The sequence below is a fragment of the Leptosomus discolor genome, chromosome 3, assembly GCF_034619465.1.
Source record: "Leptosomus discolor isolate bLepDis1 chromosome 3, bLepDis1.hap2, whole genome shotgun sequence".
In the NCBI taxonomy this organism is placed as follows: Eukaryota; Metazoa; Chordata; class Aves; order Leptosomiformes; family Leptosomidae; genus Leptosomus; species Leptosomus discolor.
The window spans coordinates 42,265,899-42,286,408 of record NC_141393.1 but is presented as its reverse complement, the minus strand read 5'-3'; the positions used below and the strand labels follow the sequence as shown (position 1 = coordinate 42,286,408).

The following is a 20,510-nucleotide window of genomic DNA, read 5'->3' as shown; positions in this document are numbered from 1 at the left end:
TATCTATCAAAACATGACAAAATGTGCCTCTGTTCAAACCTTACACAATCTGTACAGGGGAAGCGCTCTCCCATTCCTTTCCCTGCTGATTTAGGAGGCTCACTGGGGGGGGGAAATTATTTTAAAAGCAAAATGGTATAGCCAGTTTTTATTTGCACATCTTAAGATCACAACTTTCAGACAATGTCACTTCCTCATATCTAAAAAGAGTGCATGCATTTTAATTTCAGGTAAATCTAAATTTCTACAGAGGAGAAAAAAAACAACAGCATAAAGCAGCAGGGTTTCTGCTTAAAACCATGAAATTTTCTAATACGGTAGATACGTTTCTCCAGAATGACAGAACTGATTCAACATTACTAAGAGAGTTTATAAATAATTGTAAGCAATTTTATGGATCTTATGTTTAAAATAATACTTCTAGCAAAACCAGAAAGTATGTTTATAGTTCACAAGCACTAACAGTTTCACATGTGTATGCTCCATGGTCTAAGGTCTGACAGCACGCACATGTGTTACTTGTAGATAAGAACAGTTCCGTCTTCAAAACGGGATAGTGAGTCACAGGACTTAAAGAGAAAAGCCTGATGCCCAAATTTGACAGCAAGTTTGCTTTTGTTTTTAGTTACTGTACATGTTTTAAAAAAGATTAGGAACAAAGTGGCATAGAAACAGGACAAAAAAAATACCATGCAACACTAAAAAAATACTTTTGAGAGTTAGTACTTTAAGTTCAGTTTGGAAGATAGAAAAACCACACTGGAAAGATTACATTGCTGCTTTCCTGCAGATAAACAGTTTATACCCCTTCCTTACCTGTTGAATTAGCATGCCTTATGAGCATTGCCTTTTGTTTTCACACTTAGCCATTTTTATTTAACATTACATAGAAACACCTACAGATGATCCATCTGACACTCTTCTACTTCCAAAACAACTGTAACAAATGAAAGCAGAAAGCTGCCAACACCCACAAAACAGATTGAGATCATAGCAACTTTTAACACAACATCATCTGTAACCTTATTTTAAATGGAATTTTCAAAGAAGCATCTACTATGGGGTGCCCTAAAGGTGTTTTTGTGGCCTGAGCTTTTAAGTGGATCATTATATTCAGAGTTAATTAAACCAACAAAGGAAGTGGTATACATCCCCACAGGACTATTCTTATATCAATGTAAGTGCAAGTCCTCTTCATTTTTGCTTGGAAGTCCCCATGAAAATGTGTTCCAAGACAACTGCATGAATTCAACTCACATTCCGTTTGATATCTGCATGGGAAATCAGAATTTGTCTTGTACCATCAGCTTTCTCCCTAAGTGTATGTGAGGTCAGTTTTCCTTCTTTTCAATTTTCCAAATGACAAATTGTAATTCTTGAATCACCAATTTCCATTTTGTTCTTGAGCTTTTCAAAACAACAAGAAGCTTGGCAGTGTTTTTTTAACTATTATTCTAACAGCAGCTGCAGTGCTACAATAGAAGAAACTCACTGCAGAATCAGAGAAACAAGCAAAGAAATATTTCAAACTGCAACCAAAGCTTATTCTGATCAGGCTGTGAGAAGAAAGGCCAGATGAAGCTAGCACTGTTAAGCAGGGAGTCTGAAGATTACTGTAAAATATAACCAGAAGGTTTCACAAATAGGTAGTCAAAACTTGGTGATAACTCACAAAGCTTTAAAGTAACATCCACTCATTCAAAGACAACTAGAGATCGATCAAAAAAATTAAACGGGTTTTCAATACTCAGCTGTAGACAGCCACAGCGCTGTCACACAGAGCCTGCCCACGCACAGTAGTTAGTGACTGTAAGCTGCACACAATTAATGTACTCCTCCAGAGCCAAAAACAAGGGGAACAGTGACAGGGGCTACCTACAGTGGGGCACATAAGTCATGTTCCTGGATGACGAGAGATGGGTTTTTCTGGATATGATAACACAAAGTCTGTATCATCCAAGTGTCTCTGTGACTGGGAATGAAGGTGATACGATCTGAGAGTTTCAATCTAATGCATAAGCACCTCTCCAATCCATCAGTATCTGTGCTTCACCAAGAGTGACAAGACAATCAGTCTTGTATTCCAGGGTATAACATAAACGCATTTAGTCAAAGTGTTTCCACAGCAGCTGATTGATAGTATGCATTAAGGCATTAATATGCAATAAAGCATATGGAATGTTCAATGTGAATAGTTTTGGTTGTGGTTTTTTTGCCCCTCTCTTTCTTTTCTCTCTCTTTTTTTTTTTTTAAAGTGTTCTCTACATACCAGCTATCATTAAACAAAGTGATTTATCTCCAAAAAGCAACATTAAAGATTACCTCACTGAAGTATAAAAAAAAAAAAAAATATTCACTCCCCTACAAAGCAAACAATAGCTTTAATGGCCTAAGAAGCATCAAATCCGTTCTCTAAAGTTAGGGAGGCAACCCAGTACAAGTCTCTATTTCCTCCTACTTGCTTCTATATCCTGAGTGGCTACCTCTTCCTTGAAAAACTGATAATTCAATCTATTTGCGGAAAAACACACAGTTTATAGGTAGGAAAAGATTGGGAAATGTGAGAAAGGACACACTGAAAGAGATAGAAGAGACTGCTCATTCAATTCATTTAGCATTTTTATCTTTTCTTACCTTTGCAAGTCTTGCCCTCTTAATCAGATCATTGAGTTTCCGCACAGCAGCCTTCTGTGGGAGACTCTGTATATCCTTGAAAAGATCCTGTGCCTCAGCTTCAAAGAGTCTTCGATTCTCTGTGTTTCGAAGAGGATGGGACCAGAAGGAGCCAATGTAGACCCGCAGCACCTCTGGAGTGTTGATCACCTTTCCCAGGGACCACATGAGTGCACCGTAGACCCTCATCAGCTGCTGTGTGTCCACTTGGTCAGCCTTATTAAGCACCACTCGAATCTTGTCATCCTGGCCCCGGAATGACTTAATAGCCTCTGAAAACTCATCAGATATATCCAGCTTATGGGCATCAAAAAGGAGGATGATGCGGTCAACCCTCTCAGCAAACCACTGGAGGACTTGGCAGAAGTCGTAGCCTGAAGGAAGAATACACTGTTACAGTCCTACTGTTCAGAAAAGTGAGTCTCAGAGAAGGTAGGGCTGGGGATAGAGAACAAGGGCATCCTAGCATCTACCTGGGCGAAAAGAGGAGATGGATGACCTGGAGGAGAGTGTCTGTGGACAAGGAGGTCAGGACAACTATACCCTACATTTCCTTAGATTGGTCTCACAATTACCAGCTTTTGTTTTTATTACTGCTCTTCCCTCAACTTTGCCATCTATTTCTTATGTCACTATCTTTTGTGCTACTGTGAGTTACTGTCTCACACCCACATTTGCCTCTTCCCAAGAGTTCTGGCTCCAGCACAGCACCCAAGCTAAGCAGGTCTGTGGGGCTCTTATTACAAGCTCTCTTCATCACTGTTAACACTGGCCACTTTGGTAGCACTGCCTATCTGTACTAACAAGGAAAACTGCACAGGTGCAGCAGTCCAGCATTAAGTCAGAAACTGAAAATATCTGGATTTTAAAACCATTTCCAAACTCATCTCTCCTTGCATTGCAACACTTGCTGTTACTTCTGTCACAGCAGATTCAGAAATACAATTTACAAGTAATATGCCTGTATTACAGAACACAAGCAGTGACCTTTCCAATCATCTGAAACAACCTTTTTGATGTTCTAAAGGAAAGCCTATTTGAAGTACCTGTCTGAAAGCTTTTATAAGTGCAGCTGGTACCTAATCCGCACCGCAAACAGCATTCAGGAACTCCTTATTCAGAAGTGACACATTTAATCCCCAGTGTCACCACTAATGATGTGGCACTGGGCTTGGCAGGGAGGTGACTCATCTTAAGGAACAGTAAGCTATGAGCTGGGAGCAGACATCCCACCCCTCCTCTTCCTCTCAGAAACAAAGCAGAGCTAAAAGAGGGAGCAGTCAAAATGCAAGGACTGGTATAACGTAACCCAAACAGATTCAACAGCTTTGCTCCCAGCAGCACATATTTAAATACCGTCAGCAAAGCAAGCTCAGTTACCATCAGTGAGCCCTCCAGAGTGTCTTGGGTCATTTTGCAGCTGTGCAAGATAAACCTTTAAACCTCCAATCCCCCAGCAAAGAAAACCCACTTAGACTACTCATACATGAGCCAATTATCCAAACACTTCATACAGCTGGTCCACATACAAGCAAAACACTCTTCACTACTCCTCATTCTCCCTAGCATCTGTTAAAAAGTATAAATAAAAGGGTATGGGGACATTGTGAAATTGCTTAGCTTTTCTTAAAACAATGCTGGTTCCGTCAAATCATTATTCATTATACCCTCAAGTTGTTGATCTTTAACAGGGAATCCCAAAGCAAATCAGCTTTTTTTTTTTTTTTAAACTTTCCAGTAGAACCTAACTAGGGCATCAAGAAAAGCAGACATACATGAAAGTAATAGGAAAAAATGGTGAACTCCAGATTTGTTATGGAGCATAGTTATGCATGTTTAGCAATAGAGGAAATAACTTGGCTGTAAATCTTTTGTTTAAAAATTACAAATAGCATATGAAATGAAATCCAGAAACTCTAGTTAACAGTATGAAAATGTCCCCAGTTACCTGTCTTCCCTGCCCACCCCCTCCCAAAAACAAGATCATAAAACTCCACTAAAAATCCAGCACAGACATCAAACTGAAAGGAATGGGCTACATTAAAAAGATGTTATTAGGAGCCCAAAGAATGCAGGTCAGACTCATTAACTGCCTATAAAAAAAGCCAACAAACTTTCCCATTAATAGGATTACTTTGTAAGGAATGCAAAATCTGGTGCCTTTGCAGATAATGCCGCTCTGGTGCTTTCATACATTCTTTCCTGTGACCAGGGCTGAACACGAGATGAAAGAGGTGGGGGGGGGGGCAAGAAGGAAAGCTGCACAAAACACAGCTTGAAGAGAACTTACATCAACAATCTAATCAAAACCAGAATGAATAATTTATCGTTATAAAAATTTAGCAGGAAAGGGAGAATCGAGATCTTGTATGTCACTTGCATGTCACAACATAGTCACAACTGTGCACAAATATGAGCTACACAATAACCTGATCTGATTTCACTCGCATAGAAGGAAATATGCTTGAAATGAAACACACAAAATTGCAAAATGAAGCAAGTTAAATTCTATTAAGTTTTCCAGAAGTGGGTATGTGAGAAGGTGATTTATAAGGCCAGTTAAATAAATATATACATTCCCACCACACATTTGATGGATTTTGAACTGTAAAAACAACTGTACAGTCAACAAGTGTATGTTAACTAGCAATAAATTAATTTTAAATATGAATTAAATATTAATGACGCATTTGCTTTGAGAAAGAAAAGCTCACTTGTTGAAAATGCGTAAGAAAAAGATCTCAACAAAATCTGAAAAAAATAATTATTCTTTTTAATGAAAATTTGTCATTAGATGTGAACCTATCTTATATACATACATATTCAGTGGTCATACATTAGAGTGTATCTGAACTCCAGAAAAGTAGAGAGGCAGCACATTTAGGATCCTGTCACATAGAGTACATGTGTGTGGATTAGGGCTTTCAAAGTTGAGCAGTACTAGGTCAACACTGATCAGTTTGGAAAACTTGACCAAAAAAATTTGGTGTTCATGCTTCTCAGCCTCTTGCTGCTCTACTGCTACTATTTCTTCAAAGGTTCGTTCCCAACGACCAATGTCAGCAATCATATCCAGCCTGAGGATCTATGTCTCACCAGGCACAACATCTACATGCAAATGCGTATTAGAAAGTCACAAATCACCCTTGTACCCAGCTAAAGGACAGAAGAAAGCAACAATCCACCAGCAGCACTGTAGAGCTCTTGAGGTCATCCCAAGCTGCAGGGAGGGAGCAAGCTGGTGCCTCTGACAGAGGCATAACTGTTGGGCATCAGTAATGGGCTAAGCAGAGACCACAGAGGAGAACAATATGAAACAAGGCAGAAGAGATTAAAAAGATGGAGAGAAACTGTATGTGGCTACCAGTCCTGGAAACACTGACAGAGGAATGATCATGAGCTCTCACGTGTCATTAGCACAGGGCAAAGTACCAGCCCCGTGCGTGACAGCCTGCAGCTGTCTATCTATCTATCAAAGATACAGCTGTGCAATCGTGCAGCATGAGCATGGTCGACTTTCTGTGCCAGTTAGTAATAAAGATTTAAACAAACGGTAGGCTTTCCCTTGTGGGCCCAAGGTAAACAATTTCCAGCTTGCTCTAATACCATCTCCCAAAGCATCTGCAATTCTGAAAACAATCAGGGAGGCTTGATGGGCTCCACCCATCCTCTTTGAGCACAGACAGTTCTTCCGCCCCTGCGGCTGGCGCTATAGCACACCAGCCTTTCAGATGACTCCTGCAATGAGGAGCCTCCAAGCTCAGAGAACAATATCCCAGATGAATCAGGGGTGGGCAGAGTGCTGAAGCGATCCCACCTGCCAGTCCTACATAATCAAGGCTAAAAGACAAAAGTTGGATGTGGACAAGAGCATCCTTTTCCCCCTGTCCATCTGCTGTTCTTCTAATGCTTTGCCACAGGTGAGCATCTAAACTGTCCAAATCTTTCAAATGAAGCTCAGTCCCACATGGAAAGATGCGTTTTTTGCTGTCTGGGGTGGAAGTTTCCAGTTATGTTAATGAAAGCCTGTCTCCATCCACCACTTCTGGATAACGCACTTATTGCACTCCTGTTGGTGGACTAATCCTAAAGAGAATGTACAGTGTCTCACTGTGAGGGGAACCCTGACACAATGCCGCAACTATGTCCATCACCTTACTTAATCCATGACTACATTTTCACAAGCCAGACTGAACTGAGAAAGTTACCTGTATTTAAGCAACTCCAGTTCTAAAAATGCAAGCTAACCGTTATCCCCCATTTTCCTCTGAGCTCTTTCCCCATACTTCTCAAAACCCTTGCCTTCACGCCACTCAATCATGAACCAAACAACCCCTCCCTTTCAAAAAGCAGTTCCTCTTCACACACTGACAGACGTTGCTTCTCCTTCCTCTTATCCTCATGCTCATCGTTGCATCCATATCTTACAGACCATATGCACATATGTCTGATGCAGGCTTTGTTAACGTCACCAGTGATGCTGCAGAAGCAGCACAGGGATGGGCATTGGGGTCCCACTGACCAGGGACAATGCTGACACATGTCTGCACGTTCTCCTCCAGACACTTATGCAGCCCCTGAACTGACTGGCATGAAGCTTCTGGCACATCCCTTTGTCTACAACAGGAGCGGGAAAGGTGTGTCAAGAGAGGCAGCTTTGATCGTTGCACTCTGCATATTTTTGACACTTCAGAAAGCAATCAGCTCCTTCGTCTGTGGCCTGGATGCTTTCCAGAGTTATAAATAAAACATCTTGGGAAGTAGTGCCTATCCTGTATTTTTCACATAGTCCCTTTACTGTTTTCCTGCATTTTAAAACTGAAAGTTAACATTTGATTGCTTTGTTGGTCTCAAAAGGCTTCACCTTACTCCTAGTGATACCTGTCAAATTCTATCATTATGTAGGTGTTACATCCATTCATAGGTAAATACTGAAACAGTTGCTCAGAGGAAGATGGAAAAAACCAGCACAGTGAAGGTTTTACACTGAGGTCCTGTAATGTTGTTCTTCCATCAAACACGTTAAAACTTCACCAATAAGAAAAATTGATGCTCACCAATGTTAGAAACAAGCTAAACTTCTAGAAAGGTAATTTAAAAACTCAGTTATGAACTGATGAACCAATAATGTGCAGAATAGAAAGCATCTAAGAATACTTATCAGGTGTTATTAAATGACATATTCCATTACTGAATTATGACAATCTTATCTTGTATATACTATTTAGAAAATAGCAGCAAGGTTCATAAGAAAAATAAAAGTTTAAGAGAGAAACAGAAAGAAACCGAAAACTTAAAAAATTTGCTGAACTATAAAATTTTGAAATATGAAATTGTGAAATTGTCAGAAAAGAAATTCTGAAGAATCACCCTGTATATTTAGATCCTTCCAGCAAACATAGAAAAGCATCCCTATGCTCAAGTCTGTAATCACCTTCACAGTTGAAAGTAAATCGCAGTTCCCACAGTGAAGCACACCAGCTACAACCTTTTTCAGTGAGAAGCAGCCAGTGAATTTAAGGGGTAACAACACACATTTTGTAGGAAAAAACCTTTGTTGGTCTGAAGGTGTACAAACAGAACCTTCTGCAACACATTTAGGGACAGCAGAAACCATCTTGTAGAATCTTGCTTACTTTTGCACACAGCAATTTAAAAAGTAATCTAACCAACTTGAACTTCAAAATGTGCTAAATGAGACTTGTAGCATAAATATGTTAAAGTCGGTCCAAGTCCTTTGGGAAGCAGGTCAGACAGGCCTTGCTGCGTGTAGCACCACAGGACAAGTTAAGTTTGTACTCTTCAAAACCACCTGTATGGAAACTGCATAAGCAGCCCAAAAGTCATATGCAGGAAATTTATCTGACTATGCAATATCTCAGACAAGGATGAGCGCAGTATTTCCTAATCATAAGAGCATGCAACAGGTGCATGCAACAGGTCCATACAGTGACTTGTAGGTACTTCATGTATGCTGATGCCTACGTATATGAAACCTTAAATCTTGTCAGCAGTTGCCCTGCAAGCCTGGGGCACAGAGAGAACAGTGCTCTAAAGCTGACTCCCTAAACCTTATTTATGGTACAACCACACTGGTTAAAGCTAAACAGCATACAGGAGAACCTCATTTGTGATAAAAGAGCTATGCCAAGTTACATATTCAAGACAATCCTTAACACATTGAAAAAAAATTCATGAAATGCAAACTAGTCAAGCTAAAGCACGTGAAACAGATAAGATTTGGAGGTTATGACTGAGCACCGTCAACTTAGATGAGAGTCTAGCATATGAAAGGGCAGGCCAGCTAGGCCATAAAAACAACTGATAAAGCACATACCATCAAAAATTCTGAGCAATAATGGAACAGCAGTCATATGTTTCGTTACGTTACAAGAGCAATTCCAGACGGCAGTGAAGAGCCACGGTCCTTTAAGCAACACAGGACTACCAGTGAAACACAACCTGGAGTGAAACACAACTGTCCTGCACGTGAAGTCTGGGACTTCCACAGCAATCCCTAACGGTGTTGAATTTTGTCACACAATTGCTTACTTTTTCAGTGGCATATTAAGATGATGCTCTAGTTTTCTGCTTATTTCATGTTCACTTCTATAGTGTTATAGAAGTGGCAGCAGACACTTGAGTGCTGCCAAGCATCACTTTCCCTTGATTTAAGATGCAGAGAGGGAGAAAGATAAGCCTGACTTTTCTTGGTGGAGGAAAAAGGGAGCTGAAATCCAAAATGCTGAAGCAGAAGTAGGATATTTAAGACCACCTTTGATTTTATCAAACTCTGTGTAAAATGAGACTTAAATATTTTGTGGACATATTATGAGAAGATTAAAGACGATTAGTTATACACTTGGTCGTTTCTGCCTAGAAATACTGTGCCAACTTGCAGTATTTGTTTCACTCATCTGGTTTGGCAACATTGAAGCCTTCGCAGGCACAGATGTAGAGCTCTTACTGCTGTTCATCTCTACCGGTTCACCAATTCACATGGGAAAACACAGCTCTCCCCATGATAAATGCTTTACATGACTATATGAGCAATAAAGAGGACAAAAACCACATTCAGACACTGAACAAAGAATCCAGAAACATCTAGGAGACCAGTTAACTAAGCCATCATGGTTTAGACTAGTCTTAAGTTAGTCTCATATTCTCTCAGTGCAAGGTAAAGACAAGACTGTGGTTGCAGAGCTGGCATATATTGTGCTCATTCCAAGATTTGCTCAGAAAACTTCAGTTGTGATATGTTAAAGAACCAATTACTTTCCCCCTCCCAAGTTTCCATTTCTTAAATCAGAAGGCAGCATAAACCACACAATGGATCACTACCATTTGCAACTCTACAGAAACCTCTGACATGCACTTAAATGCAGCTGAAGGAAACAAGGGAGAAAGTTATTTACATCACACTGTTTTGTTTTAATAGTTTCTCAAAGACAGACTAATTTCTTAAACAGCATGTTAAAAACAGGGTTCAGTTCTTCACAGAATTTTCATTTTATTAAAAAATTCTCATTCCCTCTTCCTCCTGCTACCTTAACTCTTTTGACTGAAAATTATATTATAACATGACTAAACAACCCTAAGAAGCAACAGTAGCAGCTGTGCCTACAATAAATGCACCTTATAGCCCAAATCCCTCAGTTTTTAAACATGACCAGCCTGAAAAAGCTACAACTATTTTGAAACATTTCCTCATTCATGAACTTCAGTAGTATATGTAAGAATCTATTCATTATTACTTTGTGGAAAGCCATCAAAATTATGGAAATAAGGCTTTTTCCTCAGGAGTGTCAAAGCACTAATTAGTCAACAGACCACTATTTGCAGCATAGCAGCAGGATGATAGAAATCCCCACCCCACCAGTTTTCGAGCGAAAAAATTCCAAACCCTACTTCCAGCCTTAAAATATGGGTTTAATAGGCCTTGCAGTAAGGAAGTTTGGAACACACCACCACTCAAAACCACTAAAAACAGGCCCCCAATAGACTAAGACAATGACTTGTCCAGTACAGCAAAAACAGTTAGGGAGTTTGGTTATTTTCAAGCCCTGCAACTCACCTCTGCTGATGCGCTGTTTCTCTCCAGAGAGAATGCCAGGGCTGTCAATAATACTGATGCTCTTCAGTACCTGGTTAGGTAACTGAGAACACATGAACCTGCAGGAAAGGAGTAGAGAAAAAACATTAACAATAGCTCTAGCTGACTTGTAGATTGTCCCTTGAGAGCTCCCCTTTATGTATCTGCTTTTAGAAAGACTTGAGTGAGATTTCAAAAAAAAAAAAAGTTTCTTAAGTCCTAATGAACCCATATGTTCAGCAACTGTACATGTTTAAGAAAACAAAACGTAAACACAGAGCTTCTCAAAAAAGAAAAAACAAGAAAGCCTGCAAAATCACACTTCTAAGTGCCAATTTGGATAAAATTCCAGATTTTGCAAAAGCTGACAACATAAGCCATACACGCAACATTAAAAAGTCTGCATAAAACAAAATTTTGCTAGGACTAAAATTAGTATACACAAGAAACAATTAATGTACTCCCAACTTTTGCCCAAATTCAAAGAGATTCAAAAGAAGAGGGAAGCAGGCAAAAAGCCATACTTATATAACATACATGACGCGCTTATATTCCAGTTACTGGCAAGTCACCCTCTCACCTGCTCCAGCAGTGTTTGAGCAGTCCCAGCCTCAAACCCACCACGCTCTTAGATGGGGCTTGCAGAAGACTGAGAACAACAGTATTTGTCCTACAAACTGACCAGTTAGCGTAGCGTAGGGGAAAGGGACCTGGGGGTCCTGGTGGACAGCAGGATGACCATGAGCCAGCAATGTGCCCTCATGGCCAAGAAGGCCAATGCCATCCTGGGGTGTATTAGAAGGTGTGTGGTTGGTAGGTGGAGAGAGGTTCTCCTCCCCCTCTACTCTGCCCTGGTAAGACCTCCTCTGGAATAGTGTGTCCAGTTCTGGGCCCCTCAGTTCAAGAAGGACAAGGAACTGCTTGAAGGAGTCCAGCACAGAGCCACAAAGATGATTCAGGGGGTGGAACATCTCCCTTACGATGAAAGGCTGAGGGAGCTGGGTGTCTTGAGCTTGGAGAAGAGGGGTGACCTCATCAATGTTTATAAATACGTAAAGGGCGAGTGTCAGCCGGGCTCTTCTTGGTGATGGCCAATGACAGGACAAGGGGCAATGTGTGCAAGCTAGAGCACAGGAGGTTCCACATTAACATAAGGAAAAACTTTTTCACTGTGAGGGTGACAGAGCACTGGAACAGGCTGCCCAGAGAGGCTGTGGAGTCTCCTTCTCTGGAGGCATTCAAAACCCACCTGGACACATTCTTGTATGATCTACTCTACGTGGCCCTCCTCTGGCAGGGTGGTTGGACTAGATGATCTTTTGAGGTCCTTTCCAACCCCTAACATTCTGTGATCCTGTGAAACTGAGTAAAAGCTTTCACACTGCCAGAACCAAGAGTTCAAGTTACACCCAGCAGGCTCTAAACAATAAGCTCCTGACTCTTTGATGGGACACAAATTCAGTGGTGGTATTATGAAAAATTAATCATTCACGAGGCTTCTGATAGTTATGCAGAACACTTTGTGTGTCAAATCCAAACTACTCAGATTCTTCTGGAATAGTTCATGACTGAAGAACTTCACCTCCCTTCATTACAAACTGCTTTTAAGAGATTTGCATAGGAGTTTAATCTTCTTATCAGGTAGCAGCTGATACCTACCCTCTCCTCCTGTGAGGCTGTGGAGCTCAGTGGCCCTTCTCCCCAAGGCAGCCTAGCATAGGGTTAAGCTGCAGGCTCAGGCCATAAGATGGCTGCCCTGCATCCCTTTAGAAGGCACACCATCTCAAGAAATACAGTATCCCCAACAGCAAGTGTTAACCATACCAAGGTCAAACAAGAACTTTAAGACTAAAGATAATCTGAGTTAGGAAGAGTTCAGGTAGTCAAATATTACACACAAAATGTAAGATACATCAAAATTTGGAAGCTATCATGAGATAATGATCCAGATAATTCAAAGGAAACCAGGAAGAAAAAAATTCTTACTACAAGGTCACCTGAAAAATAAGATGAAGGGAGGTGTAATGAGTCTGTAACAAAAGCACACAGCATCCCCTCTTGAGTATCACAGAAACAGCAGCATCAGCTACGCCCCTCCCCGAAACCCAAGAGGCAATAAGGAAACAGCAAGCATCTTGGCCTGATAACACCTTAGGGTACATAAACAGCACTACCATTTCTGGTTTTGTTTTGTTGTTGGGTTTTTGTGTGTTTGTTGTGGGGGCTTTTTTGGGAGGGGGTGGGGTGTGGGGGCTTTTTTGGTTTTATTTTTATTTTTGTTTTTTTTGGGTTGTTGTGGGTTTATGGTTTTTGGTTTTGGGGGGGGGGTGGGGGTTTTTTTTTGTTTTTTTTTCAGCAGAACATCAGGTGTAGAAAATACTGCATATCCTGAAGCAAACTTTTCCACTAAGTTTCATCTTTTTAAGAGATGCTTTTGGAAGAGTAGGGAGGCACTATTGAATAAAATAACTTTTTTTTTTTAAAAAAAACCTTCGAAAACCTAAAGAAGACACTAAGCTAAAGCAAACATTTTGTGCAAGTATAACGCATGTGCATAAGTGACAGAGAAAATACATTTGACCATGTCAGCCTTAAAAATATATATCACTAGTGTGTACAACATGAAGTAGCTTTCATAAATTTGGAATGGTGTACAGACTGAATTTTCTTTCTTTTTTTTTTTTTAAACACTATTTCACTTTAGAAAGCCCAGCACTTGTTTAGTATCATTGAGATGATTCTAGGCCTATCTTACAAGACAACAGGCATTATTATTTCAGCTGAACAATACAGCAGTATTTTGACTTAGGCATCACCCAAACTGGGACAGCTGGAAAAGGCTTTGCAAGAAAATAAGAGAACTGCAGGCCTCAGAAATGGAAAGACATTGCAGTCTTCACAGCAGTCATTGGTGGCAAAGGGAGCAGGAAAATACATAGGAAAAGAATACGAAATAGAAGGATAAACTCAGAATTAACTGGCTATAGCTTGTAGAATATATCCATAATCTAAAGGCAACAGATGGGTTAAAAATCTTACATCAAACTGGTATTTCAGACAACTTAAAACCATAACGCTAATTGTACCTGAATATATCTTTTGACATTGAGATTTGGCTCCGAACCACTACTCTTACATGACCTGTACGAAGTGTGATTTTTAAGTTCTACCTCATAAGAAGCAAAACTACATACCATCTACCTTAACAACACTGGACCTTCACAAAAAATCTTTATAAAAATAGTTAAGTGAATGAGATGACTGTAACTGCTTATGACACATTAGACCTTTGATATTGTCATTCTTCATATTATTATAAAACTATTGTTAAAGAAAACCAGCACTGTCAGACTACTCTTGCAAAAATAAATTACATTGTTTGCAAAAATGAAATCAACAACTTTGTAATCATCTGTTGGTTTTATTTTTTTAATTAACTTTGGATGACTTAAAGAACTTAGTAAGAATTTATACTCCTTTTTGTGTCTGTTCAGACAGCCATGAGAATAGAGCACGACCACATGTTTCTTCTCAGCAGCACGAATTTACTCCTGTGATCTTCTGGTATACTGCAATATTCTTTCCCCACTTACTTTAACCAGCATCCAAGTGCACTCTAGGTCCTCTCAAGTTTCTATACTCAGGAGCCTTACAGAGAACCTATCACAAGCAGGGAGATACAGGGGGAAATAAGAAGGGGTCATGGAAAAAAGAAGAAAGGTAACATCACTAAATTAATGTGGCTAATTACTAGCTACAAACCTTGATTATGCTAGTGTTCTTGTTCGTTTTTAGTTTCTTCATTACCTCAGCCACTATTTCCTTTCATGTTACATTTAGATGAAAAGGGCACTTAACTTCGCTGTTCAAGTGTCCATAGCCTTAAGTTCTTCCATAAAGCAATGCACTAGGATTGGGAAATAATTTTTTAAAAAAGCAGGGGTGAGGGGGAGGGAGTAGCAAAAAATCTATTAAGACAGGAATGAAAGACATAATACTGGATATAAAGGATTGTCAGCACGGCAAATGAGAGAAGGCAGAGTAAAATACATAGTATGTCTGCCGGTAAGAACAGTGGGAAGTTACTCAAAGGTACTGAGCTGAAGCCTAACACATTTTCAACTAGGTGAAGTAGAAAACAGAAAGGAGTTGATGACTTTTGAAAAAGCAGCAATATGATCAAAGTGGCAGATTGAGGGTGATGCTAGGGGAATATAAGCACCTAGATCTCCACTGAAAAACTAAGGAGCAAACGTGACTGTTGGGGAAGATAAGGTTGCTCACAGCACTGCAATATAACAATATCACAGTCACCAAAAGAACTGGAATAATTCAGTCAGTTACTTTGAATGTACATCTTTTTAGCTAGCAAACAATATTCCTTGCGTAAGATTCAGGACCTGACACAACTAGCTAGACGGATGATTTAGCCAAAAAGTTATATGTATACCATTCATCCAAACAAACACATAGCACTATTGCATATTCTGTGTAAATACTTGAATATTATGCAAAATACTATCGACGGTATAATTATATGAACTTTTTGTAGAGAGCACAATGGTGGGCAAAGAGAAAAAACAGAATAGTGATCTGGGGGACAGGACTTGGCTAATCATCTCACTGAAAGGGGTCTTGGACCACAGAATTACTATTTAAAATGGGACTTGACTGCAGTTTCCCACAGCACATATTCTTATCTCTCAGCAAAGCGATAGCCAAGCCAGCTACAAGCAGCTATAAACTTTCTTCTATGAATAAGCACAGTAAGAGATAAGACTGTACATGAAGAACTTTTAACACATAGGCCAGTGTTTATCAGCCAAACAGGAAAGTTTCTTGTTAAAAGAGAACCAATTTAGATTAATTTGCTTGCAAAGCCAGGCCTCCATGTCAAGCTACCATCAAATACAGGAAGAAAACAAGCTGATTGCTCACACAATGCAAACACAGTTATTATTAACTTTTAACTGGAAATATTTAGCCTGCTACTTAAGTTACCTATGGCAATATTCACAGCCCCTGAACAACTCCTCTTTTTTTTTTGCAAATACACAGCAGCCATCCAGAAGCTAACGCTATCATCCTGGTCTATGGGACTGCTTGAAGACCAGTTAGTCAAAATTAAACACTTAACAGCTTGAATATCTATTTATCCAGAAAGAATATTCAAATATTCTCCATTCTTGTAGGCCTTTTTATGTATCACAGCAATTCACAATTTTAAAGAGCTATTCCAAGACCTCTGGTGATGTCAGCAGAAAGGAACAAGCCAGCAACAAAGGGGGATTTTTTTTTTTTTTTTCCTTTTCTGGATGGTAGTTTTCAATAACAGTATTAATCTATCAGTTTTGTTGAGCAGGAGAATTTGTGCTCAAACCAATCCTGAGTTCCAGCTGGTGTAATGCCTTACAAACAAGTCAGCTGGTGGAGCATTTATTTCAGCAATTTTCTGTGAGCTGGTTTTAACAGAACATATCTGTGCCAGTGCTATCCTACCTAGTACTGCTTTTGGGGTTTTTTTTTGGTTTTTGTTTTTTTAATTCACTTGAACTGCCACCACTCTTCCTTGTATTTGAATATTTATTCCATGCTGTTCAAAACAAATACAGCAGAAAAAACTTAGTAAAATACATTGATGCTTGAAGATGGTAACAAGTAGAAATTTAAATATAAAAATCAAAAGACAGCAAGCAAAGAGATCTCACCTGTTCAGGAAAGCATTTCCAAAGCGGCTGAGTTTGCGGAACGGCTTCTTAGGATCAACAACTAAGGCATTTCCAGGAACGTTTCCTTCTGCATCTCCATACATCACAGCAATAAAAGAATCCGTGGTAGGCTCTGGACCAATTCGCATGCCTGGAAAGTCTTGTTCAAGCAGGTATCTACAGATGGAGAATACATAAAGTAACAGAATGAATGACTGGAAGCTATGGCAAAAGGCAATACCTATAATTTGCTTGAAAATTCCCAAGGATACACACACTCTATAATAATAACATTACATTCTTCCTGCACTTCATTATTTCTATTAACCAGGAGAAAAAAAAAAACCAAAAAACTGAATTCCATTTTTTCACAACAACTAGGTAAAAGGATAAAGTAAACCTCTTTACAAAAACAGGGCAGAAAGTATTCCCTCAACCACTGCACCTGAACCATTCAAGTGGACTCTTCTACAAATGATCCCAGTGCTGTAGGTTAGACAACAAGACATTGCTGCTTTTCTGTGCTTTTCAAGCCTACACAAGTGCTGTTACTAAAAGGGAGCAGTTTGAAACAGCACATTCAGCACCAGTTTGCTGACAGATCTAACCCTTCAATGAACTCAGTATGATTTTACTAACTTTAACTCATCTTACCACAGGCAGGAATAACACAGTTATGAGACAATACAATTATATCTGTTTGGCAGCGAGGAAAGGATTTTTTTTCTTTTTTGACCTCCATATCTGAAAGTAATTGTTAAGTAGGTCAGACCTGCAGAACGTGAAGCCTAACAGTAACTATTTCTGAGAGGCATCAAGTCAGGCAGTGCTGTACCAACAGGAACCACCTTTCATCTCTCTGAGTAGTCCACTCAGAGATGCAGACAGCACATACTCAGTAGACCAAGTTTGATACAGCAGGTCTTGACTTTCCAGACAATAAAGTCTCAAACAAAGGACATGCGTATTTAAGTGCTAAAACTTAACAGAACCGGAGCATTCTGGCAGAAAAAAGCCTGTCTGCATTCGTTCCTAGATGGTAAGTGAGAAGCAAGAGAAGCCTCAAGCCTATCAAGCAAGCCTCCAGCCTACACTATGACATCTGCCACTTTTAAAACACAGAAGCAGACAACCCTGCTTAACTTTAAAGTATGAGTGCTATTGCCTTCATTCACAACAGCACCAGCTTGAAATGGTCTCCCAATACCAAATTGTTTTCAAATATGCTGTAATGCGAGATTACATTGGGTTCCATATTGCCCTGGAGTTCTTAAAAATCCACAACTTTAACGAACTACAATTTAACTTTTTATATAATCAAAGCTGGATTTAAATGAGAATTCTTCTTCAGGCACAGGTGGTGGTCCTACATTCAATGACAGCAGTAGTTAGGTTTGAGCCCATCTATACTAACATGGGTCTTTGAATAATAGGTTTGTTCTGGCCCTTAATCAAATAGCACTAGGCCCCTTCTGCTATAGTTTCATAAACCAATATTGATTTGAGAAGACTTGCAGGCTTCTTTTGCTGCAAAAAAGCATTCTACAAAGTGTCTGAACTTGCTGAACAATCTGTCTTTAAATTCAAGACTCAAACATTCAGACTTTATAGATCAGTGCACAGAAGCTGAATTTAAGGAACTAAATATATACTACATATTTCAAAGACCTTTTTCTACTAGCCTTAGCAAACTGGCTCCAATCAGCTCAACCTATGATCTGGAAGGCTTAAAGCATGGAACAGTTATTTACATGGGATTTCCTGCAGCTTTCTGCTTCCAAACAAACAAATAAAAAAATGCCAATGTTAAAAACTGTGGGAAAGCAGAAACATAAGTCATAATGCCAGAACACACCAAAGTAAATTTGTTTTACTTTACAAATAAGCTGTACCTAATGCACAGCAACAGAGAAATAAAACTAACTCCTCACAAAAAGCAAGAAAACCAACACTCAAACCTCTCTGCACATGCAGGAGTGCACAATGCAGCAGATCATGCAACAAAATGAAGACAAAACTCCTTTGATAGCTCAGCAGTTGAACCTTTTATGCATGGAAATCTGGGACTTTCAAGTGTTGTAGCAAACAGCTAAATGCCTGAAACAGAAGTGTGTTCCTGCCTCCTCATGGAACACCACTGCAGACTAGATCCCTCTAGAACAGGATGCAACGGCTAACTCACAAGAGCCACTACAATTTTCCAGACTGGACTTACCAATGGCATTGATTTTGAAAGATCAATTACACTTCTAGCTTCTAAAATAAGATTTTTAACTTGTCACAATAAAATGCCACAGAAAACTGTGTGATGGGATCTGAATGCAGGATAAGACACCTCCAGGGTAACAGGATAATTGCTATCTATTGTAAGCTCATCAACCTGCCAGGCATAGTTATGGACATTCACTGGTGGTGGTCTTCTAGACAACTAAAAAAACTAATCTCATGGCCTGTTCATGAAGTTGCTGCACACGTAACACTTGCAGAATTTACAAAGAGTAAGTATGGAGCACCTTTCTGGATTTCCAACATCTGTATTTTCAGCTCAGAACTCAAACAATGCAAATTCAGATTAGATGCTTATTGAAATGACTAAACAAGAATAAAGTGCTACTGAACTGCAATGATACTTGCAAGTTAACGTCACAGATGCGGCTTTAAAAGACAGGCTTTTAGAGTGGTAACAATCCAAGGAGGCAAGATCTCCTTCCAAATACCAAGTCCCACTCAACAGTCACAGTGCTGAACCTGGTAACAGCTATTCAACAGACACAGGAAACACTTTGCAAGGCAAGTGTCTTCTATTAAGACTGGCTCACAGTTGCACATCAAGAACAAGTACAAACTAAAATAAACCCTAGTTCTCAAGCACTGGGTGTACAGGCTATATCACACTTAACTCTCACAGCATGAAAATTTCAGTTTCACTTAGCCACACAAAAGGGATGAGCAGTCTTCTGTAAGCAGAAAAGCTGCAAATGTTTTTGTACAGTGTGCTCTACTAACACAGGAAAATACCTGGATTTTTAGCATCTGCAACTGCATGCCCGTCTCAGAAATTCTCAGCAGAAAGGGAGTTCAAAAAGGTTCACAGGAAGAATGCTTAAAAATAGCGAACATCCCAAAGACAGTCTAGATCAAACAACAGACATCCTGTTGACTCTTCTCCCTTTGTTTTTACCTGGGCTATAACCTTTCTGCTTTGCCAATAAACATCCATTTTTGTTCCTTTGCAAGATCTATAGCCAGACTATGGGAAACTGGTTTACAAAATTCCAGAGATAGCAAAGGTTAGTCAAAGTTTTGCATACTGATAATCATCTGAAGTCTAAATGCTTTAGCTAAGCCATACTAACCCACCAACACAGATGAGCTGGACAGAGCAGCACTGGGAAGGGATACCATGTGATGCACGGGGAGACAAACTCAAGTCTCCTTTCATAAGGCTGCTCACCTACATACTGCATCAAATCCACACCTTTTTTTTTTAAAAACACAACAAAACTAGGAAATGTTTGCTTTAGTGTAAGAAATCTGTTCCAAATAACTCAAAACTTTCATGTAGAGCTAGTAACACAGAAGTTCCAGCTTTCACACAAAGACATCAAGAGGGGCCTTCCCCTCGCTCCCCCCCCCAGAAGAAAGAGATGCAGCCTATTCTTGCCGTACAAGCGATTGCACACTACTTGCAGACTCCAGAAATTATGCATACAATAAGTTGCTTTCACAAAACCCAGCTCTGGCTGAGTTAAAGAGAAGGAAGTCTACCATTTTAACCTCTGAGCAATACCTGTGAGCAAAGTAAAAGCACACCCTAGCAAACTGAGGAATCTACTTCTGGTTTTCCTCATCTTGATAAGTTCTTTTAAAAAAAGTCAGTCTCTTACACTTTTAAAATAGAAAAGCTGTTAACAAGTTAAACATTATTAGACCAGAAGTTTTAGAAGGAAGCAAAAAGGTCAGCAACCACAAACTCGCACTGACCAGCTCCTATCTCTTTTTCTGTACACAACAATTCTTCTCTCCTGTCCTTCCTT

The 20,510-nt window shown here is 39.6% G+C and overlaps 1 protein-coding gene across 2 annotated transcripts in view; it reads right to left on the bottom strand.

Moving 5' to 3' along the window:
• The window catches only part of EHD4 (EH domain containing 4), a 32,616-nt gene that overhangs the window by 8,654 nt on the left and 3,452 nt on the right, over positions 1–20,510 (bottom strand). For both annotated transcript variants that reach the window (XM_086462287.1, XM_086462288.1), the window contains exons 2-4: positions 16,474–16,650; positions 10,748–10,845; positions 2,635–3,047 (exon numbers count right to left, since the gene is read on the bottom strand). In XM_086462287.1, coding sequence (XP_086318413.1) covers positions 2,635–3,047; positions 10,748–10,845; positions 16,474–16,650 — 688 coding nt within the window. The remainder of the gene's footprint in view (positions 1–2,634; positions 3,048–10,747; positions 10,846–16,473; positions 16,651–20,510) is intronic.